Source organism: Lontra canadensis, unplaced genomic scaffold (genome assembly GCF_010015895.1).
Source record: "Lontra canadensis isolate GAN:19392208 unplaced genomic scaffold, GSC_riverotter_1.0 scaffold1, whole genome shotgun sequence".
Classification (NCBI taxonomy): Eukaryota; Metazoa; Chordata; class Mammalia; order Carnivora; family Mustelidae; genus Lontra; species Lontra canadensis.
The window spans coordinates 97,368,796-97,395,447 of NW_022630995.1; the positions used below are offsets into that span (position 1 = coordinate 97,368,796).

The 26,652-nt window shown below is 39.2% G+C and overlaps 1 protein-coding gene across 2 annotated transcripts in view; it reads right to left on the reverse strand.

The window, feature by feature from the left end:
• Positions 1-26,652, reverse strand: part of EGF (epidermal growth factor) — a 104,304-nt gene that overhangs the window by 58,071 nt on the left and 19,581 nt on the right. For both annotated transcript variants that reach the window (XM_032859867.1, XM_032859858.1), the window contains exons 2-7: positions 23,696-23,895; positions 21,282-21,463; positions 20,686-20,913; positions 19,475-19,677; positions 5,920-6,045; positions 4,697-4,819 (exon numbers count right to left, since the gene is read on the reverse strand). In XM_032859867.1, coding sequence (XP_032715758.1) covers positions 4,697-4,819; positions 5,920-6,045; positions 19,475-19,677; positions 20,686-20,913; positions 21,282-21,463; positions 23,696-23,895 — 1,062 coding nt within the window. The remainder of the gene's footprint in view (positions 1-4,696; positions 4,820-5,919; positions 6,046-19,474; positions 19,678-20,685; positions 20,914-21,281; positions 21,464-23,695; positions 23,896-26,652) is intronic.

Genomic DNA, 26,652 nt, shown 5'->3' on the forward strand with positions numbered 1-26,652 from the left:
ATGCAGTCTGCTTCAATGTTTTCTCCCTCTGTCCCTCCCACTCATGCTCTCTCCCTTTCCAAAATAAATAAATAAAAAGCTTAATTAAAAAAAAAAAAAGAAATAGATACAGAGAGTTAGACAAAGTGAGGAGATGGAGGAATATATCAACTGAAAAAAAGAAAAACAGGACAAAATCACAGCAAGAGAAATAAACAAAAATAGAGATAAGCAATATGTCTAATAAAGCATTAAATGTAGTGGTCATAAAGATAGCACTGGACTCAAGAAAAAGAGTGGATTATCTCAGTGAGATCCTCAACAAAGATAAAGAAAATATAAAAAAGAATCAATCAGAGATCAAGAACTCAATAACTGAAATAATAATACACTAGAGGGAATAAATAGTAAACTAGAGGAAGTAAAAAAAAATGGATCAGTGAGCTGGAGGACAAGGTAATGGAAAGCAGTAAACCTGTAAAGGAGAAAGAAAAAAAATAATAAAAAATGAGAACAGGTTAAGGGAACTCAATGATACCATCAAGCCTAATAACATTTACATTATGGGAATCTCAGAAGGAGAAGATAGAGAAAGGGGCCAAAAAATTTATTTGAAGAAATAATTGCTATAAACTTCCCAAATCTGGGGAAGTAAATAGATATCCATATTCAAGAGATAGAGAAGGCCCCCAGCAACATCAACCCAAGGAAGTCCAAATAAAAACCAGTAATAATTAAAATGGCAAAAAGTACTGATAAAGAGAGAATTTTAAAAGGAACAAGAGAAAAAAAAAAAAAAAAGTTACATACAGGGGAAAACCCCATAAAGCTATCAGCTGATTTTTTAGCAGAAACTCTGCAGGACAGAAGAAAGTTGCATAATATATTCAAACTGCTGAAAGACTATAAAAAGAGACAAACAAGGACTCTACATAATCATTAAGGGACTAATCCAACAAAAGGATTAATAATTGTAAATATTTATGCACCCAACAAATATATAAAGTGGCTAATAACAAACATAAGGGAAATACTCAATTGTAATACAATAATAGTGGGGAATTTTAACAACCCATTTATGTCAATGGCTAGATCATCCAAACAGAAAACCAACAAGGAAGCAGTGGCATTGTTAACACATCAGATCGCATGGATCTGACAGATATGTGCAGAAGGTTCCATCCTAAAACAGCAGAATACAATTCCTTTCAAGTGTACATGGATGATTCTCAGAAGAGACCACATGTTAGAACACAAAATAAGTCTCAACAAGTTCAAAAAGTCTGAAGTCTTATCATACATCTTTTCTGACCACAACACTATGAAACTAGAAATCAACCACAAGAAAAAATCTGGAAAAATCACAAATGCATAAAGGTTAAATAATATGGTATTAAACCATGGATGGGTAAACCAAAAAATCAAAAAGGAAATAAAAATACATAGAAACAAATGAAAAGGAAAACACGCAGCTCAAAATCTTTGGGATTCAAAAAAAGCTGTTTTAAAAGGGAACTTTTTGATTAGCCTCTAGCCATCCTCATATAAGAGAAAGAGAGAGACAGGACTCAAACAAACTCAGAAATGAAAAGAGGAGAAAAAAAACCAACACCACAGAAATAAAGGAGTTATAAGAGAATGTTATGAAAAATCATACGTCAAAAAATTGGTGAAAATTGGGAAAACTTGACAGTTATATGTAAGAGAATGAAACTGGACCACTCTCTTTTGCCATACACAAATATAACTCAAAATGGATTAAAGATCTAAACATGAGACCTGAAACCATAAAAACACTGGAAAAGAGAACAGGCAGTAATTTCTGTTACATAGAAAATTTTTTCAAGATACCTCACCTAAGGCATCTGAATTAAAGCAAAAATAAACTACTGGACTACATTTTAAAAAAGCTTTTGCATAACAAAGGAAATAATTAACAAAACAAAAAAAATCTGAACAGAAGAGATTTGTAAATGACATATCTGATAAGGGTTAGTATCTAAAACATAAATACAACTGGTACAACTCAATGCCCCAAAAACAAATAATTCAATTTAAAAATCGACAGAAGACCTGAACAGATAGTTTTCCAAAGAAGACCTACAGATGGCCAACAGAGACGTGAAAAGATGTTCAACATCACTCATCACCAGGGAAATGCAAATCAAAACCACAAGGAGGTATCACCTCACACCTGTCAGAATGGCTAAAACCAAAAATATAAGAAACAACAAGTTCTGGCTGTAAGGATCTATTTAGCCAGAGCGACTCCGTCTTGGGTAAATAGCCGTTTTGTTGTTTGTGCAGTAAACTTAAATTGACTCTCCCCCCCCAAGAGAAACTTACTTAGAAACAAGTCCGGGAAACCAGTGAAATGCAGTTGGCTAGTTCCTGATAACAGAGCCCAGAATACAAGGACAAGTCAGGCCAGATGGAGACATCTAATCAGTACGAAGTACTGTTTGTAACAGTGAGAAGGTCTTGACCAAACCTAAATGACTCCATCTTGGGAAGGACGACTATCTTATTATTCACACTGAATATGTTAACTGACTAAACCTTCCCAAAAAGTACTGTTTGTAACAGTTCCTGGTATGGGGAATCTTAAATAACAAGTCACCAGACCAGATGGAACTAGCCAATCAGCAAGAGACACACAAACCCAGTGGGTTGAGATACCAAGATATGGGTTGCAGTTTCACCCAGTAAAAGGTAGCCGGTAAAATTGGGAGGGGTCGCTCTCTTCGGAGACGGCCCTGGCCGGTCAGTCTGACTTCTAATGCTTAGCATAGAATAGAGCTTTGCATAACTTTCACCTTGTCTCAGTCTCGTTCCCCTGACCAAGCCGTCTAACTTCTAATACTTATCATAAAATAAAGCTTTAAATAACTTCCACTTTGTATCAGTCTTGTTTCATTTAATAACAGACCTAACATGGCAATACTGTAGAGAAAAAGGAACCCTTGTGCACTGCTGGTATGGATACAAACTGGTGCAGCCACTGTGGAAAACAGTATGGAGGTTCCTCAAAAAATTAAAAATAGAATTACTATATAGTCAAGTAATTCCACTAGTGGGTATTTACCCAAAGAATACAAAACACTAATTCAAAAAGATATACACACCCCTATGTTTATTGCAACATTATTTGCAATAGCCAAATTATGGAAGCAACTCAAGTGTCCATCAACAGATGAATGGATAAAGAAGTGGTGTACATACCCAATAGAATGTTACTCAGCCATACAAAAGAATGAAATCTTGCCATTTGCAACAACATGAATGGATCTAGATGATATAACGCTAAGTGAAATAAGTCACTCAGAGAAAGACAAATATCATATGACTTCATCATATGTAATATTTAGGAAATAAAAGAAATGAAAAAAGAAAAAGAGAAACCAAGAAACAGACTCTTAACTATAGTGAACAAACTGATGGTTACCAGAGGGGAGATTGGTGAAAGCATGGGGCAAACAGGAGAAGGGGATTAAGAGTATGCTTATCTTGATGAACACTGAGTAATGTATAGAATTGTTGAATTACTATATTGTACAGAAACTAATATAAAACTGTATGTTAATTACACCAGAAATTTTTTAAAAGAATAAAAATAAAACAAAATACATATTTTTTAAAAAGAAAGAAATATGTCAGAACAGACTGGTGAAAAGTAAATCATGTAAAATTTTTCTTTATTAAAACTGGTGAGGGGTGCCTGGGTGGCTCAGTCGGTTAAGTGTCTGCTTTCGGCTCAGGTCATGTTCTCAGGGTTCTAGGATTGAGCCCCACATCGGGCTCCCTGCTCACCGGGGACCCTGCGTTTTCCTCTCCCTCTACCCATGCTCATGCTCTATCTCTCTCTCTCAAATAAATAAATACAATCTTAAAAAAAATTTGGCCAGAACTTGTTGAAAAAAGAGGAAAAAAAAGACTATTAAGGAACTTTATAATGGATGACAGAAAGAGAAATGACCAGAAACTATGCGTCTTCTGATGGAAGTATAAACACACCTAGGAAGTATTCCTGCCAAAAATGTCAAAGCTGAATCTGCTCAAGCCTTGTATCTAACCACAAGTTTGCAGAAAGACAGGGACTTCACAGAAGTGTGATCAGGAAAATCCAAAATGTGAGAAACCACAGGGAAAAAAACAGTTTCTTCCACAGATACTTGCAAGGAGAAAAAAAACAGAGGTGAGGGAATCTGTACAACAAAAGAGAAGTATGAAGCTCATACAACACATAGCTCTTGTCTGGATGGTTGTTCACACAAACCAACTGTTTAAAAAAACTTTCTAAGGTAAGTTGAGCACTGTCTAGACATTTGGTGTTATTAGGGAATTATTGCTCATTTTTTCAGGTGTGACAATGGTATTGTGACCAGATAATAGGTGATAGCAGGGAATTAGAGCGAGTGTTTCAGATATAATAATGTATCATGATTATGTTTTTACATGCTTATCTTTCAGAGATATACAAGAAAATATGGATAAATAAACAAGAAATATATATATAGAGAGATTTATATACTTATTTCCCCAACCTTAGGGGTTTTGATTTAATAGGTCTTCGGTCGTGTCATTCATGTACATAATAAAACATCAAGGTAATTCTGATGCATACTGCTGATCCAGGCTACAGCTATCTGCAACCCAGATCATAGCCACCTGAGAAACATCACTGAAAGTGAAAGAAAATAGTGTAATAAATACTTACGATGACACCGTTTCCCATCAGGAAGCAGAATAAATCCTACAGGGCATGTGCAATAATAAGATCCAGGGATGTTTTCACACCCAAGAGTACAGCCGTGATTCCAAAAGGCACATTCATTGACATCTATGCAATGAAAACAATAAAACATAGGTGGTTATTTTCTTAAATAAGTTGCAATATTGCTAATAAGTCAGCACAAAGTAGAATATCACACTCTCGGATGTGCTGTAACTGACCATGTATTTGCTACCCTCACAAAGAATGAAAGAAGTCAGTTCGACTGTCATGAAAGCCATTTTTACTGTCTCAGTTTATACTTTCAAATAAATCTGTATTTTCACACCAGAACTGCCTTCAGGAAAAAGTAACACAATTTCCCGTGAAAAGATGTAGCCTTTGAAGGTGGAGACTCTTGAAAGTTTGAGATAGGGTTATGACATCCCCAGCTCTTCAGCCTTCTCAGAGCTGACAGGAGCCCTTCACCTGAATGTAGAACATTCCCCAGCAGCGTCACTGTGGTTGAAACCCAGCTTCCAGGCTGCTGTGCTATGGCTCTCTCCCACTGGCCCCAGGTGAGCAGGATATAGTAACTTACACTTCAGTGTCAGGTTTACCTGACATCACACCCCAACTAACTCTACTGAATGTGTGCTATAGCCGTTGAATGATTTTCATTAGTAACTCACTGGACTGACCTCCCAGGACAGAGAATACAGTATTTCTCCCCGGTTCACTGAATTGGGCCTGAATTCACAAAATAGGAGGAGCCCCAGATAAACAGTCTTGGTTACACAGCTTCTCAAGATTCCTGCCAGACTTTTATGAGATGTGGTGTGGGAATCACTTACTCTTGGAGGATCTAATGATAGCTATGGCACTGTACTCCCTTTAAAAATTTGAAAATGCTAACGTTTTGCCACTGTGAAACCCTCAGAGGTCCCGGGAGTCCACTCAGAGAATCCCTGCCTCATATCAAGCTCTGAGTAGCTTCTAAGAGTTCTGGACCTAGGAACACAACACATAGAGAAGATCTGAAAGTTATTACGAAGGTTTTCACAAAAGAAGAAAAAGAAAATTATTTTTCTGGGGCAAAAGGGGAAGAAAGCTCAAGTTGGTTTTACTTCAAAGCTCTGAATGACCCACTGAAGACCAGCTACTGGCTCAGGTGGGCTGTCCTTGCCATAGGGAGCTACCCACCCCCACCGCCCCCACCCGCACATTACCTTCACAGTACTTTCCATCTTGGCTTAAAGTATATCCCTCCGCACATGTGCACAAATGGGACTTAGAGCCTTGACCACACATGCTGCCTCTGCAGCTACCTTTCCTCCATTTGCAGAGTTTCTGATCTAAAAGAGAAGATAGTTTATTTGGAGTAGAGATGTATTTTGACAGGGAAACTGCTTGATCCCTTTATGGTTCTTGGAAGTCTAATACCTCTCGTGACAAGAGTAGGGGTGCTGTCTTTCCCGGAGTGGCTCTGCTCTGGAGCCAAGCAGTATTAGCCTGGATTCTGAAGCATTCAGAGAGGCAGCCCACTTCTCTAATTTATTATTCCTACCAAAGCGCTCAGGATTGGACATCCTAATTAGCTGGCAATTTCACTCCTTGAGCTATAAACACTAAATGCAACTTAGTGTTTCATTCTGCTTTACTTATTTTTTTTTTAAGATTTATTTTTTTGAGAGAGAGGGAGCAGTGGGAAGAGGTAGAGGGAGAGAGAGTCTTAAGCACACTCTGGACTGAACATGAGCCTGATGCCCAGCTGGTTCTCAGCACCCTGAGATCATGACCTGAGCCTACGACCCAAGCCGAAACCAAAAGTCAGGCAATTAAAAAACTATACCACCCAGGTGCCCCTCTGCTTACTTATTTTATATACATTTATCTTTATACAAATACAATTCTATACATTTCTCAGTGCTCATCAAGAGAACTGTATTCTTAATCCCCTTTATTTCATTCATTCTGGTTTATTTTTATTTAAAAAATGATAAAGCACATAAACAAAAATTCTGAAAATGAAAGATCTGTTTAAGAAACAAAAAAGCTTTAATCTTAAGAACATCTTTTTTTAAGTATAATAGTTATAGGTCCTATATATATATATATATATATATATATATATAGCTGTTTTTAGGATCCTTATTTAAAGAACAACATCTTTCAGACTTAAAATACACCACAGCCTTATGTCTTATCCCCAAATTTCTGAGTCCATTGCTGCCAGTAGTCCATGTTTTACAAAACAACCCAGAGTAGATAGTCAAATCTGGTTAGTGAGGTAGGTTCTTGGACTGGATTAGCCAAATACATGGAACAACAAATGGACAATATTGCACCTTTGATTTTCAGAGCCAGAGTCAAGAGACAAACTAGTAATGCATATATCCCTGTTCAAATTTTGTTCCTTCCTACTTTTGCCCATTGTAACAATGATGGGACCTTTGTAAAATGTTCTGGGAAATACAGAGTTAATCCTGAGTCTGAGGGCAGATTTCAAGACCCAAGTAGATATAGAGGTCAGAACTCTGGCAAGAGATGACAGACGGCAGGGGAAAGCTGGGGTCATGGCAGGGTTGAGATCAGTGAGAGCCTCTGAAAAATGAGAAGAGCCAAGGGTCCAACGAAAGGACTGCTAAAAACATGCTGTGAACATCACAGGCAACAAACCAGTAAGAGCCTTTGCTCAGCAGTACAAGAAGCTGAGACCATTCTCCATGTAAGGTTGCTCCTCTAGTCTCTGTTTATCTACTTATAAAGATGTCTCCTCACTCTGACTCTACCAATTTCCTTCTATTTCAAGTCTCTAAACATTCTTCTTGACCAATAACACCATGACACAGTAAAAACATATTCTTGCCCTCTTTTTTTAAAAAAGATTTTTATTTATTTATTTATTTATTTATTTATTTATTTGACAGAGAGAGATCACAAATAGGCAGAGAGACTGGAAGAGAGAGAGGGGAAGCAGGCTCCCTGCTGAGCAGAGAGCCCGATGAGGGACTCGATCCCAGGACCCTGAGATCATGACCTGAACTGAAGGCAGAGGCTTAACCCACTGACCACCCAGGCGCCCCTATTCTTGAAAATGTCCCCAGTGTGCATTGAGACTACTGGCCCTTTAGAGATTCTGACTTGGTCCATCAAGAGAAAGGCTCAGGACTCTGCATTTTCTTTTTTTTTTTTTTCTTTTTTGGAATCCAAGAATAAAACCCTTTAAGGACTCTGCATTTTCAGCTGAATCAGAGTGAGTCTGTTGTGGAGAGTCTTCACACCACACTTTTAAGAAACGGCACTGCACTAATGAAACATCCCAGCCTCCCCTCAGTTATTAATACCTCCTTTTAGCAAGTCTGTGTTGTGAACTTAGTTATTTTAAACTTGTTTATTCAGAGCTCATGATGGAATTAAATACAAAATCAATCTTGCCGAGTATTTGATACTGTTGCAGTATTACCTACTGAATCAGTTCAGATTTACACTGAATAGTTTCTTAGATATTGATCCCAAACATTGTATTTCTTATATATGGTTACCAGACCAACCACACATGTATAGATAACTACATTGCTTTCAGGTTCCTGCATGCTTCATATATTAAAATTTTAACTGAGCAAAATGAAAAAATAAAATGACCCAAATTTTAAAAGTAAATGACTAAGATTAGGAAACAAAATGTATCCACTCTGAACTTCTGGGGAAAAAAAAAAAGACATGTTTTTTTAATTTTAATCTTTAAAATTTTAAAACTTTAATTTTTATGAAGTTTGCAAGGGAATAACAACAATAAAAATATAGAAATATCCAAGTTGACATTTCTTTTTTTTAATTTGAAGATCTAACAGGCTTTATTAAATGATTCATGAATCCAACAGCACCCTATCTACCAGGTGAAGAAGCAGTCCTCTGACTCAGCCTTTTAAAGGCACCAAAGTGCTACTACTTTCTTGATGTAACAACAACAACAAAAAAAAGTGAGGACTTGTGTTTCCTAGAAATATCCCTTATAAAAATCTTACCAAACCCAGCATGACAGGTGAGTACAGGATTAAGGACTACGAAAACCAAGTTTTCTGGTTCTGCCTGTACATCGCATCATAATCTCTTTCATCTTGGTTTCCTAATACATAAAATAAAAGTTTGGAACTGTGCCTGAGATCCCTTGTGTTTAAAAAAAAAATTATGGTTCTATACAGAATCAGATGTTTGTGGTAAATTCCTCTAAGTTTGTACCTCTAAGGAGTCTAAAACCTTAATTACTGCTTATAATGTGTTAATAAGGATTCAATCTGCTTAATGAAGAAAAACAATTAGCTTCCAGGGTACAGGAAATTCTGCATTCTTCATCTAGCTCCACTATTATTTATCACTTTTTTGTACTTTTCTCCTACCTCTCGCCGGCACGTTCCTGTGCTCTTACCATCATCATTGCACTCATTCCATGGTCATTATGATGATGTATATATGCTTCTTTTTTCCATCAACCAATAAGCTTCTTGAGGCTAAGGGGCGAATCCCATTCACATTTTATAGCCCAAACAGCACCCAGCATGGTGCCTTTCACAACACGGGTATACTACAGACATAGGCTTCACACACCAAAAAACCCTGTGATCATATCACCTGCAACTTAACTCCTTTATTTCATTTCTCCTAGAATTTCCCATGAGCCTTAGCATTAGAACTCAGACAGTCAGCGTCTGCTTGCCCAGTACCCCTTCCAAGCTACCATGGTGCCCATGGTTTGCATGGTACTCATGAGCAATATATATCACTCTTCAACGATGAAGATAGCCAGGACAGCATCACCATTCTCCTCTAAATAGTTAGGCTGAAGATGCCACCTGAATTCAGGCGCTAAACACTTTATTTTTTATGTATGTATGTATGTATTTATTTGACAGACAGAGATCACAAGTGGGCAGAGAGGCAGGCAGAGAGAGAGGAGGAAGCAGGCTCCCCGCTGAGCAGAGAGCCCGATGCGGGACTCGATCCCAGGACTCTGGGATCACGACCCAAGCCGAAGGCAGAGGCTTTAACCCACTGAGCCACCCAGGCACCCCATGGCGCTAAACACTTTAAAAGGTCATTTTAGGAAGTGGCAAAACATAGAGGATTGAGGGCTATATTTTTGTTTAATCTTCTTAATCTTCTGCTGTTCTTTAGCTTCAAATTAGGCCAAAGCTAACACTCATCCCGCTGCTGCTGACCTCAGATAACACCCCTTCCCACAGCTCAGCAGGGCAGCTTAATTACCTCTGAGATCAAATTAAAGCTACTAATCATGGCGTTAATGTCCACCACCAATTGCGCCTTGGATACCTGCCAGCCTAACACACAGGCTCTCTGAGCTCTTCTACCGCTGAGTTAATCTGTAGATTTCACCCTGGCGCAATTCTGAAATAATGTAGGATCTCCCCCATTGACTTTTCTCCACCTCAAATTCAGTGTAAGACTCGCCTCATCAAGAAAGCCTTTCTAGGGGCACCTGGGTGGCTCAGTGGGTTAAGCCTCTGCCTTCAGCTCAGGTCATGATCTCAGGGTCCTGGGATCAAGCCCCCAGTCGGGCTCTCTGCTCAGCGGGGAGCCTGCTTCCCCCACCCCCAGCCTGCTGCTCTGCTTGCTTGTGATCTCTCTCTCCCTCTGTCAAAGAAATAAAATCTTAAAAAAAAAAAAAGTCATATTTAAAAAAAAAAAAGAAAAGAAAGCCTTTCTAGTATCTTCAATTTGAACCCATTCCCTTTAACCATTCTTATACCTCAATATCAGCACCCCTAGAATTTAGCATATACAATAAAAAATTCAAAGAACACTTTATAAAGCATTTACATTATCTCATTTAATTTTCATAACAAGCCCTTGAGCTATGCAGCGCACATGTATCTTTCATGTTACACATTAGGAAACTGCGTCTTAAGGATCAATAAGGGGTAAACCTCGGATGCAAGCTCAAGCCTTCTGACCGTAGACCCATCTCTTGACTGATAAATAGATAGATACACACACTTGTGTGTATGTTTATGTGTATACTCATATGTATGTGCATATATATAACTATGGGTTTTTATAGAATAAATATATATTACATATACAATATTATAGTTTTTCTTTTTTTTAAAGATTTTATTCATTTATTTGAGAGAGAGAGAATGAAAGAGAGAGAAAGCACATGAGGGTGGAGGGTCAGAGGGAGAAGCAGACTCCCCACTGAGCAGGGAAACCAATGTGGAACTCCATCCTGGAACTCCAGGATTATGACCTGAGCCAAAGGCAGTCACTTAACCAACTGAGCCACCCATGTGCCCCAGAACCTAGTTATGTTTTGTTTCATTTATTTATTGTCTTCCTCAGTAATGAGTTTCCTGAATAAATGACTTCTTCAATTTCCTCAAAAACCTTCCCAGACTGTATAATATAGGTTTATTCTTCTTTGTTAATAGAAAATAACGAGGAAGAAAATACAAGAATAGTCTCTTGGAATTCTTAACTACAGTAAAAACAAAGACCACTTAGCCAGAATTCATCTATTTGGTATCCTCATTCATCTAAACCCCTCGAAGAATCAATAACCTCTGAAGAGTTTAAAAAAATATAGACTTTTTACTCCAGATGAGCCCCTTGGACCCACTCAGTCATTTCTTGTTTTGTACCCACTTCTGACAAGTGTGACCATGGCCAGCCCCTAGCATAAAGATGGAAATGCAAGGTGTCCCTGCCTCTCCCATGTCACCACCCCACTCCCACTGCACTCCCCAGAATGGACTGCATGATTCCAATAAGCCCAGACAGAGCCTCAGCTCAGCTTTCCAGACTGCCAGGGCCAGTTACTAGGAGAGGGCAGCTGAGGTGCCTTTTGGTCATCTCTCCCACAAAGGCTAGAAGCCTCAGTTTGGGGCTCCTCCTGGAGAAAGATGGTACAATGTGAGTGTCAAAATATTAACAGCAATGAATAGAAACATGTCAAATATTTTTTTAAATCTCTGAGTTTATCAAGATGCTTTTAAAAAAAAGACCCTTTATTCTGAAAACAGATAAAGGAAAGAATCAAACATTTAATTTACTTTTCCTATAAAAGATCCTCCCCAGGGAAATTATAGCTGATATAGAAAAGTTCGTCAGCTAACAAATGCATAAGCAGTGATACAATGTCATCTCTTTGAAACTCTAATGACAAAAGGCTCTAGGCAATGATAATCAATAGTTTCTAAAGCTATTATGTGAAAGGCTGATGGGAAACTTTACAATGGATGGACCACTTTACAACACCTAAACTGCTGATAAATTTTGAACATCACAATAAGAACCACAACTAGGCATCACATGGCCCCTAGTGTGATTGATCAGTAGGAAGCATACAGTACTATCTCCAGTGCCACCATTCATACAAAAAGTATGAATCTGATCAGGCTTCTAGGCCCAAACTAGCTGTGTATAGGAAATACGGAATCATGTTAAATGACACAATAGGGTTTTACTCTGCAAAATCCAAAATGTGGAAAATTCTACAGGACAAATGATCTGGTTTCCTCAACAAATAAATGGCAAAGAAATGCCTCAGATTAGAAAATAAACAGAGTCCACAGTCAGTATGTGGAAACCGGCAAAAAGTGAGAGTAGAGAGCAAGAAAGAAGACAGAAAAGTGATAGAGAACCATTCCAAGTTTTTAAAAGGCATTTCAAGGGGTGGCAATTTCTTATCAGAGCAAACTCGCATTTAAAACCCAGCTTTGGGGGTGCCTGGGTGGCTCAGTCGTTAAGCATCTGCCTTCCACTCAGGTCATCAACCTGGGTTGGTCCCTGCTCAGTGGGGAGTCTTCTTCTCCCTCTCCCCCTGACAGTTCCCTCTCTAACTGTCCCTCTCTCTGTCAAATAAATAAATACAATCTTTAAAAATAAAATAAAATAAAAATAAAATCCAGCTTTGCCTCAAACCAGTCTGATGATTGCCCCAGCAGCACGTATCTTTGTATGACCCTACTCATTAACAAAATGTCAATAACTATCTAAAAATAATCTTAGGAAGATATAGCCATCCATATTTTACAAAGATTTCCATGAGAAATAACAGAGATTTGGATGTTTGAACTGATCATTTAAAATCATTTGAAAACAGAAAATAAGTGTTGGTGGAAATGTAATATGGCATAGCCACTGTCTGGAATGTAGTATGGTGGGTCCTCAGAAAATTAAAAAGGAGATACTGTATGATCTAGCAATTCACTTCTGGGTATATATCCGAAAGAATTGAAAACAGAGTCTTGAAGAGATATTCGTATGCCCATGTTCATTGCAGCATTATTCACAATAGCTAACACATGGACCCACATACCATCGACAGATGAATGGATAAACAAAATGTGGTAATATACACATCCACTGGAATATTATTCAGCCTTTAAAAGGAAGAAAGTTCCGACACGTTACAACATGGATGAAACGAGAACATTATGCTAAGTGAAATAAGCCAGTCACAAAAAGACAACTGTACAATTCTACTTCTAGGAGGCACTGAGAGCTGTCAAAATCGTAAAGACAGAAAGTAGAATAGTGATTGCCAGAGGCTGGGAGATGGTACAGTGAACGTGTATGGAATCTTGATTTTATAAGATAAGAAGAGTTATGAATAGTATGATGTTGCACAACAGTATGGATGATTTAATGGCACTAAACTGTACACTGCAAAATACTTTCTCTTTAAAGGTTTTATTTACTTATTTGTAGAGAGAGAATAAGAGAGAGAGAGCAGGGGGGAGAGGCGGGGGGAGAGGCAGAGGGAGAGGGAGTAGCAGACTCCCCACTTAGCAGGGAGACTGATGTGGGACTTGATCCCAGAACCCTGAGATCATGATTTAAGCTGAAGCAGATGCCCAACAGACTGAGCCACCCAGATGCTCCATGTACACTTAAAAATACTTAGGATGGTAAACTTTATGGTATGCGTAGTTAACCACCACAAAAAAATTCGGAAAACAATTGTAAGAAAAAAATAGTCAAATTTCTAGCATGATTCTTTTCTAGAGGTTTCCAAATAACCAAGGTTTTACAGTAGACATTCTAGCAATGACATAATCAAAATGAATAGGAGTCCCACCTGAGCAGTTTTAACTCTACTAATCACTTCCATAAGCAGGTAGATCTTCAGGTGGAAGCAATTCTCCTTCATGAAATCTAGAACCAAAGAAATTCAGTAATATTCTTGTTCATGAAATGAATCTGAAGTATTTCGCACAGTCCTGATGGTAGACACCCTTCATTTTCCAAAGAATATGTCTTAGAAAATCTCTTATGAACATAAAACTGGAATCTACATCTCAAGAGTAGAGAAGAAAGCAAAAATATATTGACCTTTTATAGCAGTATATATGAGCAGTAAAACTCGTTGCAAAAATCCCCTGAAGTTAAGCTTGAAATAATAGAAGATCAATTCTGTGAGAGCCAGGAGAGAGGGTGTGTGTATGTGTCTGTGTGTGTGAGAAAGAGAGAGAGAGACTTTGACCCCATGATCTATGCACACCAAAGCATTTAACCACCAGGAGGCTATGGATAGATAAGAATATGCCAAATTAAAGGTTTCCCCCAAACAAAGAAGGCAAAATCTAAGATATGAAATGAGGAAGAATAGTAACATCATTGCCATTATATAAAATATTGCTGAATTTCTTTACTGTGGTTGGGCAAGAAGTATGGTGTCACTCTGCCTAGGTTCAAATCCCAATTCCTCCACAGTGTGACCTTGAACACGCTATTATGACACTTCTGCAACTCAGCTTTTTAATCAAACAGTGGTAATAATCACACATAGTTCATAGGATTGTTGTGAAAATTAAATGAGATGATTATGGGTAATGCCAGCACAGATAATTCCTTACACACTTGATAATTATGATGATTTCTATTATTTCTAAGGATGATACATTCTGTGGCATTTTCCTATTTTATTTCCTATGCAGCAGCCCATGTGGCTCCTAAATCTATTATTTTTGGCTCAGACCTCTTTCTTGAGGTCCAGACCAATTCAAGGAAAAAAGAAAAATATACTGAGGAACACTGAGAGTTAAGCGAGAAAACAGATTTAAAACATTGGGGATTGAGTCATAAAACACCAAAGGGAGCAGACTGTCAGACCAAGGGAAGGCAGGTTCTTACAACACCTAAGGAAGACAACATGCACTAAGACATGATACCTCTTTAAAATTTGTTTGTCAGGATATTATTTAGAGGAGAGACTGACAAAGAGTGTTTATCCATTTTTCTTTTTTCAACTATTGTTTATTTTTTTTATTTGTTCTATACAATAGAACAAATCTTTTATTTTTCTGTTATGGAATAGGCTATACAAAACACTTGGAACATATCTCTGAGCTTCTTGCAATTTTTTTTTAAACTATTATTTGTAAAAGGTCTTCTAGGCACTGGGAGTACAATGAAGAGGTATTCTCCTGTCCTCATAGGAGTAAGGAAGACTAACAGGAAGTGCCAAGTGAGGGAAATGTGTTATTCTGAGAAAAGCTAATGGAGGCTCACCATGAGTGGGGCAGGGAAAGTGTTTCTGAAAGATGTAACATTTGAGCTACTTCTCAGAGGACAAAGAGAGAGTGAGTCTGTGCAGAGAAGGAGAAAACAAAGGCCTGGGGGAAAGAGAGAGCATGCTTTGTGGGAGGAAATTAAATCTTTGAGCAGGGTAGCTGCAGGGAATGTAATGCAGACAATGGTGAGAGATGCAGTGGAGAACCTTCTGCGAACAGCAGTAAACAGGGTAAATAGAGAGACTGGATTTTCATTACGGGCAACAGAATTGTTGATTGGTTTTAACCAAAGAATGGGATGATTGGGCTCTCATTTCTGAAGGGTTATGCTCCCTGCAGCATGGAGAAGGGAGGCAGGGATACGGATTAAGTAGAATGTAGGGATGGATTGCTACTGAATAGGGCACTAGTGGTTAGACTGCAGGCAGGGGAATTGTGGGAGGCTGGAGGTTAATTTAATGGAGAGGGAGTGGGAAAAGGGTGAGGAAAGGCTCACACCCGGATTTCTGTCTTGGGAGATGGAGGTGAGTCCCCACTCATTGAGATGGGAACACTGTAGCTGGGGAGATAAGGTGTGAAAGTTAGTAGGTCAATTATTTTCTTTGTGCCTAAAGCATTTGCAAAATATTCAAGCAGAAAGGCTCAGAAGGCAGATAAATACACGGGCCTTGATAAGGAAATTTTCCAAGTGCCACTGCAGGATCTTGCAGGGTGCAGACAGCAAGCAGGTGTGGCCCAGATGAGGGACCTGGGTGACCACATCAGGAAACCACCCTGATGGTGAAACAGTGGCTCTGCTGTGTGGACTTTGGGTTCAGCCTCCCATGGCAGCCAGTTCCTCTGTAACCAGCCCAACCAAATGGACAAGCCAAGGATTATTTAAACCAACAAATTACTGTAGTCTTCCTTGCAAAGTTTTGTGGCTTTGCTCGTTTGTAAACCTCACCTTGCCCTTGGGTGGACAGTGTTCACTGGGGCTGCTCACGTTCGTATGCTATGAATAAATCCCCAATGTTTTAAATCAGTTTTCTCTGCAGCTCAACTGTTATTGTGCCTCAGTCTCTCTTTTTTTAATTGGTCTAGATCTCAAGAAAAAGGTCTGGGCTAGAAACAATAGATCCAGGAGTCAAGAGGGCTGCTGCATAGAAAATAAAATAGGAAAATGCCATAGGTCGTATGGCCCTTAGAGACCTAACAATGCACTTGACCATTTGAATGGTTCTGAGAAGTCACTTGGGGAAAAGACTCCCTGTTGAATTTTATTTAACCCGGTCTGTCTAAATCATGTGACCCTGAAACTTTTTTGCCCCCAAATGACCCCATTAAATCCCAGAGAACCGTGTTTTGTAGAACATGCTTTGATAAATGATAGTTTAGGCATTTGCATGAAGGAAGTCTATTGATACTCACATGCATATACTTAAATTTTATGTAAAAAAGAATGCCAACTAGGTTACATGATTTTTCTCAGTCATCTGCCTGTTGAAGTAATCTCACTACTAAATGCCTTGCAAACCAAAGAATGACCACCATCCACCTCTCCAGAGGACCTAAAGTCTTAAGCCCACTATCCAGAAGGAACTAGCCGGCCTCTAGAAGTAGCATGTCTTTAAATGTGAAGGCACTTGGAGAAACTGAGAGCAGCTTTACATCACCTGCATAGGGAGTAACGATTGCATATTTTCATCTTCACCCATACAATCAAGAGATTCACCGTCCCTAAATCGCACGTGAAGAATTCCTGCTCTACCAGGCACTAACATAATTTAAACCTATTTAATGACAGCTACTGTAACAGTACTTTTGGAAATCAAAAGTCCTTTGCCCTTGGCATATATGTGAAGCAGGTTCTTTGGTCACCAGCTGGAGCCAATATCTCCAATGCCACCTGCCTTCTGCATTTCAGGTCTGCCAGCAGCTCTGCAGCTGGCCATGGCCTCCCAACCAAAGTCCATGTTTTGCCAGATGGGTTGAAGCTGTTCTTTAATGAATCACTGTAGATTTTCTATTAAACTTCATGCTTTTAATGATCATATTTGACCTCCCTTTCAAAAAAGCTGAGTAATAGCAGAGGGTTCTGAAGAGCTCAAGTGTTTATGGTAGAAAGAACAATAAACTGACAGACTCATCACCAGGATTGTTTTCTCTCCCAAAACCCTCATTAACAAGCTGTGTAATCTTGGATAACACACTCTACTTCTCTAGGTTTCAGATTTCTCAATTATGAAATGAGTACGATAGTTACCAACCTTTCTGTGTCACAATGTTACCATGGCAAGCCAATAAGATAACGGTCACGAAAACACTTTGGAAAGCATGCACTTATACAGAAATGTAAGAGACAGTGATGGACGTATCTATAACGATTACAAGTAAGGCTCAATAATTACTTATTCATAGTACTGTTGGTTCTAATTTGGTGGTGAGTCATCACCACTTGGACAATGAATCATATGTGAAGAAAACTTGAGTCAAAATTTCCCATGGAAGGTATCTGGCAGAATATCAGATTCGCCACCTTATTGCATGGAATACAGTCACCATCTCATTTATAACACTGTCACTAAGTAGTTACTTAATGTTATGCTCCAACCCACAGCTGAATTGCTTCCCACAGCTTCCGCTTTGTAAATTAAAGTAAATCCGTTTTTTTCAAAAATAATTTATCTGAATAAACACTTCATCTCTTGGAATTTATTTCATCCTTGGAAGTTCCTCATCACTTGCATTGAAAGCAGAGTTGTTACCCAAGTTAAATTATGGTTTCTACCTAAGTTTTTAAAGAAATCAGTTAAAAAGTCCTCACAGGGGGCGCCTGGATGGCTCAGTGGGTTAAAGTCTCTGCCTTCGGCTCAGATCATGATCCCAGGGTCCTGGAATCGAGCCCCAAGTCGGGCTCTCTGCTCTGAGGGGAGCTTGCTTCCTCCCCTCTCTCTCTCTGCCTGCCTCTCTGCCTACTTGTGATCTCCATCTGTCGAATAAATAAATAAAATCTTAAAAAAAAAAAGTCCTCACACTATTAGTTAGCTCTTTGAGGACATAAGAAATAGTAATGTCAGTTCCCCTAGATTCCAGCCTCCCTTCAGCAATCTCATGCCTGTCCTTCTGTTCAGTCTCCACAGCTCTCTTCAGAACCTGTGTCTAGGGTGGGAAAAGACATATTCATCTTTGAACTGCAGCAGGGACCCACAGTCCCTACCATTTCCCACACTACTGCCAAGCCCCAGTGGTACCCAACAGATAGAAGGAAAACGAAGAATTCCATCTCAGAACCTCTTCCGGCTAATTGAGGATAAGAGTAAATATATGTCAAAGCCTGCTTGAAATTAAGCTTTTACGTATAGAAAATGTTAGTACATCATTTGTGTGGTATAGGAACCACATTAAGGAGCCAACTTTAAAAAAAGTGTATGCTAAAGAATTCAGAGACTGCATTTGGAAGTAGAAATTTGGGACTGCGGCTAGATTCAGTCAAACCATCCATTTTACTAATGTTATCTAAAATTCTTAATTTATAAAGACATCAGTAACCACTGAATGTAGGGAGGTTTAAATAATAAACAAACGAATAATAGGCATGGTCCCTGCCTGCACAATATTTATAATCAAGTGGGAGATAAAATCAAAAAGAAAGCAAAATAATATGTAATTACATCTTGGGATAAGTTCAGAGAAGAGTATACTGAAGAGGTTCCTCTTGACTGGATGACCAGAGAAGGCTAATCTGAGGACATGATACTTAAGCTAGAACTAAAGACAAAGTCTAGGCTGAGAAAGGAGCAACAGCAAAAGCCTGAAGGCATGAAAGGGACAGCATATTTGAGCAACTATGGAAAGACTTGAGTCAGATTCTAGCGAGGGGAGGAGGAGTGTTAGATCAGTTTCATCAAATATTGATAGGCCTGGTAAAATGTTACATTTCAATCTAAGTGCAAAGGAAAGCTTTTGAAGGATTTTTAGCAGGGGAGTTAATGGATCAGATTAACTATTTAAAGGCAAGAGGGAAAAACAGAAAGATTAGTTGAGGGGCTACTACAACAGGCCAGGCAAGAAATGCTGGTTGTTGGACTGTAGAGGAGAGAAGTGGATATTAAAGATGTATTTAGAAGGTAGAATGGAAAGGATTTGGCAGTAGACTGAAAATTGGGGCAGTGGAAGACACCAAGGATGGCCCCTAACTGTCTGGCTTCAGCAGGTAGATGGGTGGGGACAAAATACCAGACTCCGTTCAAGGTCAAAGATGACTCACCAGGTGCCCAAGCATCACTCTCTGCCTTGGGCTGTAAGAGTGGATGAACTACTTTGATTCTACCAGGTGGTACAAATGATGGGTCGAGGTTGATTCTAACCATATCTTTCCCGGTGTGTTTGTTAGCTATCCAAATTGTCTTCTTTTTCCATGTTGAATAGAAGATCCGATCACCAAAAAGGGACATTGCAAACAAATTGTGCCTAAAAAACAAAACAAACAAACAAACAAAAAACCAGAAAAACAGAAAAAATATAAAGAATGGCAGAACATTTGTTCCCAGGCTTATTAACATTTCACTTCATTTCAATTTATTGACTGAATTTTAATTACCTACCTTTTCAATTATATCCCATTTAGGTTTAGAAGCAGATATTAAGTTTAAAATTTTATTTATTCATAATCTGAATTAATGGGGTATGATTTCTAGCTTCAGATTCATTGTCCCATTCTTTTGATAATCAGCATTTAAGTGTGATTAAAGTAGAAATAGGGAAGAAAATAGAAATACTCCAAGAGTGGATTCTGGTTGTATCCATTTCACACTTCACTAGTTTCTGCCTCTTACCACAAGCTGGTGAGTCAGTTACAGGCAAGATAGCATATCAAATGAAACATAATTGCTTCACAAATATAGGGCATAGTAATTCCAAAAAGAACAACTATAACCTATAACCAACATGTGAGAATTTATTAGATGCCAAAACTCTGTTAAATGTTTTTATTTGCATTTCTTTACTTAATTTTCACAATAACCCTGAGAAATAGTTACTTCTATTATCCCCACATTAAAGGAAACTGAGGAGGGGCGTCTGGATGACTCAGATGGTTAAGCGTCTGCCTTCAGCTCAGGTCAGGATCTTAGGGTCCTGGGATTGAGCCCCGCATCAGGCACCCCGCTCGGTTAAGAAGTCTGCTTCTCCCTTTCCCACTTCCCTCCGGCCCCAATTTGTGTTTTCTCTCTCAAATAAATAAATAAAATCTTTAAACACACACACACACACACACACACACACACACACACCAAAAAAGGAAACTGAAAAAAAGTCATGTAATCTTCCCAAAGTCACTTGTTCAATAAATGATAAATCTAGGACTTGTACTCATTCAAGCCTTTTGGACTTCCAAATCTGTGCTAAGCCATTCTACCAGTTCAGGTGGACAAACTTTAAGTGGCAATTACTTTAACTTATACTAAAACCCAAACTTACCGTGTAAGGTGTTTGCTAAAATGGACAGAACCTCCGTCATAATTACAGGAACAAATATAAGAATTGCTTCCTTCTCTATTGTACTGAATCCAAAAAAGCCGTTTATCAAGCACATCCACTGACACAGCTGTTACTCTTCCTGACGTCTCTAACAGAATCTTCTCTCCCAGGCCATTCAGGTCTGCTCTGTGAAGGCTGCCAGCCACCTCTGAAGACCAAAATATAACCCTGAGAGCAAACACATTATATAGGCATGTAACTGAAGGTAAAGTCACTTAAATGGCCAACTCTCAGTGTTACAGCGGTCCCTGGATAGCCACTCAGGATGAGTTGGACTATTTTGAAGGAAATTCCAATTCAACCAATATTTATTGCCCTGCTATGGAAATTCCATGTAATTTCAAGTTAAAAAAGGAATTAGGCTTCTCTAGTAGGAAATCATGGTAGTCAAGAGCCCCACTTGTAGAGGGAAGCCTGCCTTAGTTCAAATCCAGGCAACCTTCTCAGGGAGGAGGTCCTTCTGAGTTCAAAATGTTGATTCTATGAATTATCATCCGATTTTGATATATATTTCAATGTCTGAAAACAGCAGTTACCTTTCTACTGGATCAATTGCTACATTTGCAGGATAGTTTAAGGCACTTAAGAGAACTCGGGAATTGTTTCCTTTCATATCTGTTATTGTAATCATTCCTTCCTGTTGATTTGACCAAATAAGTTCTTCATTTATCCAATTTATTGCCATTCCTGAAACATTTTTCTCTATATTGCACACTTTCTGTAAAATCAAATTTCAAAATATTACCATTTTCTCATTCACATCAACATTGTTTTTATCTTTATGTATAAAAGTCTATTCTTTTAAGTACTTGTCATTTTTTTGTGCATTCATAAAACTATTTAAATCATGAAATAGTCACAGATACGGTGCCATTGTTTTGATGGAGCAATGTTAACCCTCCCTCATGAATATTTCTGGGCTTTAAAGTGAAAAATCATCCTAGGCTTATTGAAATTAGGCAATCAACCATAATGCATTAACAAGTTCAACTATAATAAGAGAGATTTCCATGCTATCTTAAAGACAGTTTATCCATTTACTAATGGAATTTTCCACATTCTCAGCTGAACCCAATTCTAAGCTTTGCCAAAATCTGGCAAGATGCCCTTGACCTTTGTGCACAGACTTCTAAAATAAATCAATTTCTCATTAGAGCCCCACTTTCCTAGCCCCTTCTCTTCCATCAGGCCCCACTTTTTCTACAAGTCTTCAGTGCCCTCACATTGTGACCCTATGGCCCAAAGACCAGAGCCTCTCCTTATGCCCCTTGGGTACAGTTTCCTGCTCTGTAGTGATATAATGACCAAACAAAAACCTCTTTTACCTCCTAATTCTAGCATGTGCAGGTCAGTCTTCTTGGGGGGTGCAGGGTGGGAGGTAGGGAGAAACCCTGATTTGTGTGGTTGCAGATTTCCTTGGTTTGTTAATATTCCCACCATAGCTGATTTCTAGCCACTGACACGACATCACTGAACTCAGATTTTGCAGATTAGTCTCACAAGCTTCCACTGTTCCTACACCTCATGCAAAGTAATCTAGCCAAGCCATTGAACCAGCTGCCAACATATTAATATATTAGCTCACCCAGGTGAATTGTATAACAGGTGTTTTTTGTAACAGTGTTTTAACCCAAAGGAGAGGGATACAATGGTGGATTTTCGGCACCATGTCCATCCTTTCCTAATGATTTGACACAAATTCACAAGTATTTAACTTTTTTCCCTAGTCTGTGACAGGAAACGCTCCAGATTTTGAGACTCAAGACTTTTGGAACTATTTTACAGATGGCTGGAGAATAATGAGTAGCCATTCTCGTTAAAGATGACATTAGTAAGTCCCAGAATGTGATAAAAGAAATTAGCACTTAAGTGAAGCTTTTAAGAATAACTGAAGGGAGAAAGAGTTGAAGAAAAACAAACGAAACAGTGGGCACTTTGTGCTGGGAATGAATGCTTAAGGTTTCTCCAGTCACGCGTCTCTGTAATCCATCTCTCAGGAATCTAGAGAACATTCCTCCTGGGACTCATTTAATGGTTCCACCAGTCACAGAGAAAGATCAAAGATCTTTTGTACGTACTTGAAGCAAAATACTTTACATCTGACACCTGCTTTATTATTTTTTCCCCCCAGAGTGCAAACACCTTAAGAATCAAAAAAGGTGGAGCGCCTGGGGGGGCTCAGATGGTTGGGCATCTGCCTTTGGCTCAGGTCATGACCCCAGAGTCTTGGGACTGAGCCCCGAGTCGGGCTCTCCGCTCAGAAGGGAGTCTGCTTCTCCCTCTCCCTGTGCCTCTCCCCTCCACTTGTGCTCTCTCCCAAATGGATAATGAATACCTAAGATCTTAAAAAAAAAAAAAAAAGAATCAAAAATGTTTTCTTCCTAAATATCAGGTGCTAAAACCCATGACATTCAACAAATCAGGTTCCCAAACTCAGCACAACTGACATTTGAGGCCAGATAATTCTTTGTTGTGGGGGCCATCCTCTCTATTTTAGGACGGTTAGTAGCATCACTGGGCTCTGCCCACTAGATGCTAATAGCACATCCTCTCTCCTTGCCAGCACAGGTGTGATAACCAACAATCTTTCCAGACTTTCCCAAATGTCCCTGGAGGAGCAAAATTGTCCTCAGCTGAGAACCACTGGAGCCAAAACTAATCATGTAAGTAATCTCTTTTAACCATGAAGTGGTGACCTGACTTAATAAATTTATATAGTTTCAAAATTCCATTGACATCCTGACTCCTTTTGGGGTCTTCTGAGTATCAGTGCCACATTGATGAGTTTGTTCAGTAACATGCGACAGATACAAATTAAACAAATATCTACAAATGTCCGAAATATTTCAATTGAAATGTAATTTTCATTCATCTGTTCTTTACAAATTAATGATACCATGTTTGTCAACCTATACAAAAATCCCTTAAATGCTTTAGGGTTGTACTTTACCTCTTGCCTTGTCCCATTCAGAAAAACTCTTTGCAGAAGTTTTCTTTCTAGATCTACCCAATAGATTCTTCCCTTACTGTAGTGAAAATCCATGATCACTGATACACCAACATCTGCCACCAATTGCTCATGATTAGTTCCTTCCAGGTCAATCCTAAAGATACTGTTTCCATGGGAGAAAATTAAGAAGGGTGCAGGACCTGGGTGGGAAGAGAAAAACCAAACTGTATATTTTCAATATTTCATCTGATTTAGACTAAATATTTCCCCATGGCAACCAATACAAGTAGGTTTAATTTTTAATTCCTGGTTTTGTATTTTCAATAAAGAAGATTATATGAAGAACATGTTCCTGTGGATGTTCTCCATTAATTTCACAAATCATCTTCTTCACAAATGGGATTGTAAGAAATGAACATTGTCAAGGAAATGTTCATGAAAAAAGAACTTTTTGAAGAGAAAACCACATTCTACTCTCACCTGTAAAATGCCATTTTATATGAAAAAAGAAGCCATCTCCTAAACTGTTTTGGATAAGCTCTGGATGAATGTAAATTTTAATTATGCAAAATGGAAATAATATTACAGATATTATCATTTGGGAAATGGAACCCACCTCCTCTTCTTACCTTATGAACAGAACTTCAGGGTAATGACAGAGAAGATAGGGGAAACAAGGGGCCCTTTTTTTTTTTTTTAGGATTTTATTTATTTATTTGAGAGAGAGTGAGATCATGAGCAGGAGGGAAGGGTAGAGGAAGCAGGGAGCTGAGCAGGGAGCTCAATGCAGGACTCGATCCCAGGACCCAGAGATCATGACCCAAGCTGAAGGCAGACATCCAACCAACTAAGCCACCCAGGTGCTCGAAAACAAGAGGTCTTAGGCGGAAGCAAGGAACACACCCTGTGAATGTTCTGAAGTGTGTTGTCCCTGTTAGCATTGCCATATAAAACACAGGCTGCCCAGTCAAGTTTGAGTTGCATATATATTGCACGGGACATACTTATGCCAAAAAAATCATTTCACTATTTACCTGAAATTCAAATTTAACTAGTTGCTCCATATTTTTATTTCTAAATTGGGGTGGTGGATCTCCCTGGATTTTTTATTCCTGCAGGACTGAGCCCTGAACCCTAACCCTATCGTCTCCTGTTCCAGGAGATGGCCACCTTCCCACTTGGACTCCCAAGTAGTCAACACCTGCTGGGGAATGTGATACTTCTCTTTGGAAACCACGGCACCAGTGATTAGCTGACTCTGCAAAGAGCTTGCCTTTGATGCTTCAGGAGAACGCCAGAGAAGAGCTTTGTCTCCTGCAGCCCGGTTAATTGCCTTGGTCTCTTCTGCCTGAGCTCCTTCCACTGTGCCTTTAGAAAATCTGGAACCTCTGGGATGAGTGGGGCACTGGAGATGAATGCTATCATAGTCTACCTTCCCCACTAGGTTTACATTATTCTGTTTTCACATTAGCTTTTAATACCTTAATGTGACATAGTAAATGTGTTTACTGTTCTAAGGATTAAATGAAATGATGGATTAACCTCCTCTTACTCTGGGATTATGTTCTACAGTCAGAAGACATTAACTCCACTTTAGAGGATATCAGAATAGATACAAGAGGAAGGAAGAAGTGCAAGATCCTGAGAGTTTGAAACAGATGCCAGCATGAGTGTCCAAGCGAATTAGCTCCGTCATTCTTCCTGTATCTTTCCCGTGATAGAAGATCCTTGCACAGATATGGAGGATAGCCCATTTTCTTTTTTCTTTTTTTTTTAAGATTTTATTTGTTTATTTGACAGAGAGAGGCAGAGAGGCAGGCAGAGAGAGGGGGAAGCAGGCTCCCTGCTGAGCAGAGAGCTGGACGCAGGGCTCGATCCCAGGACCCTAAGATCATGACCTGAGCTGAAGGCAGAGGCTTAACCCACTGAGCCACCCAGGCACCCCAAGGAGAGCCCATTTTCTATTGCCACTCCAGCTGTGGAACCAGAGGTACCATAGAAGAAATGGGAAGGGCACTGAACTGAGAGCTGAGAGGCCTTGTTTCTAGTACTGGCACCATAGCTTCCCTACACATCTCACAAGACCTCCCTGCCTACGCCAGAGGATTACTGGGGAAGAAATAAAATTTATTATTATTTTTTTAAAGATTTTATTTATTTGACAGACAGAGATCACAAGTAGGCAGAGAGGCAGGTAGAGAAAGAGGAGGAAGCAGGCTCCCTGCTGAGCAGAGCGCCCGATGCGGGGCTCAATCCCAGGACCCTGGGATCATGATCTGAGCCAAAGGCAGAGGCATTAACCCACTGAGCCACCCAGGCACCCCTAAAATTTTGTGGTTTTTTAAGAATTTATTTATTTTGAGAGAGAGAGCGAGCCTGAACGAGGGGGAGGAACTGAGCAAGGAGGCCAAAGTGAGGCTTGATCCCAGGATCCTGGGATCATGGCCTGAACCAAAGGCAGACGCCTAACTGACTGAGCCACCCAGGGATCCCAGAAATAAAATTTTAGATGAGAAAGTATTTCATTAATTGTGGAGCGCTACATAAGTATAATTTGTCATTGTTGATTCCTAAAACCGAGGTCTCACTACATAGTCTTGTGCCACTGTTCAGGTTTGAACCCTGGGATGAAAACATTGGTGTAACTCATTTCTCCCAAAGCAATGTGTCCTAGAGGAGAGGAAGGCATACAAAAGACACCCTAAACTGAGAGCTACTGATCTGTCAGCCTGTAGATTTAGCACTAAGAATCATTTCTTTGAAATGTGTGTCATACATTCTCTATAAACTGAATAAATGTGCCCGTATTATTAATTTTATAGTGCACTGATACATTGATAAGACCAATAAAACTTTTTATTCATTAAAAATATTTTAAAAATTGGGGGGGGGGGAGCACCTGGGTGGCTTGGTCATTAAACGCCTGTCTTCAACTCAGATCATGATCCAGGGTCCTG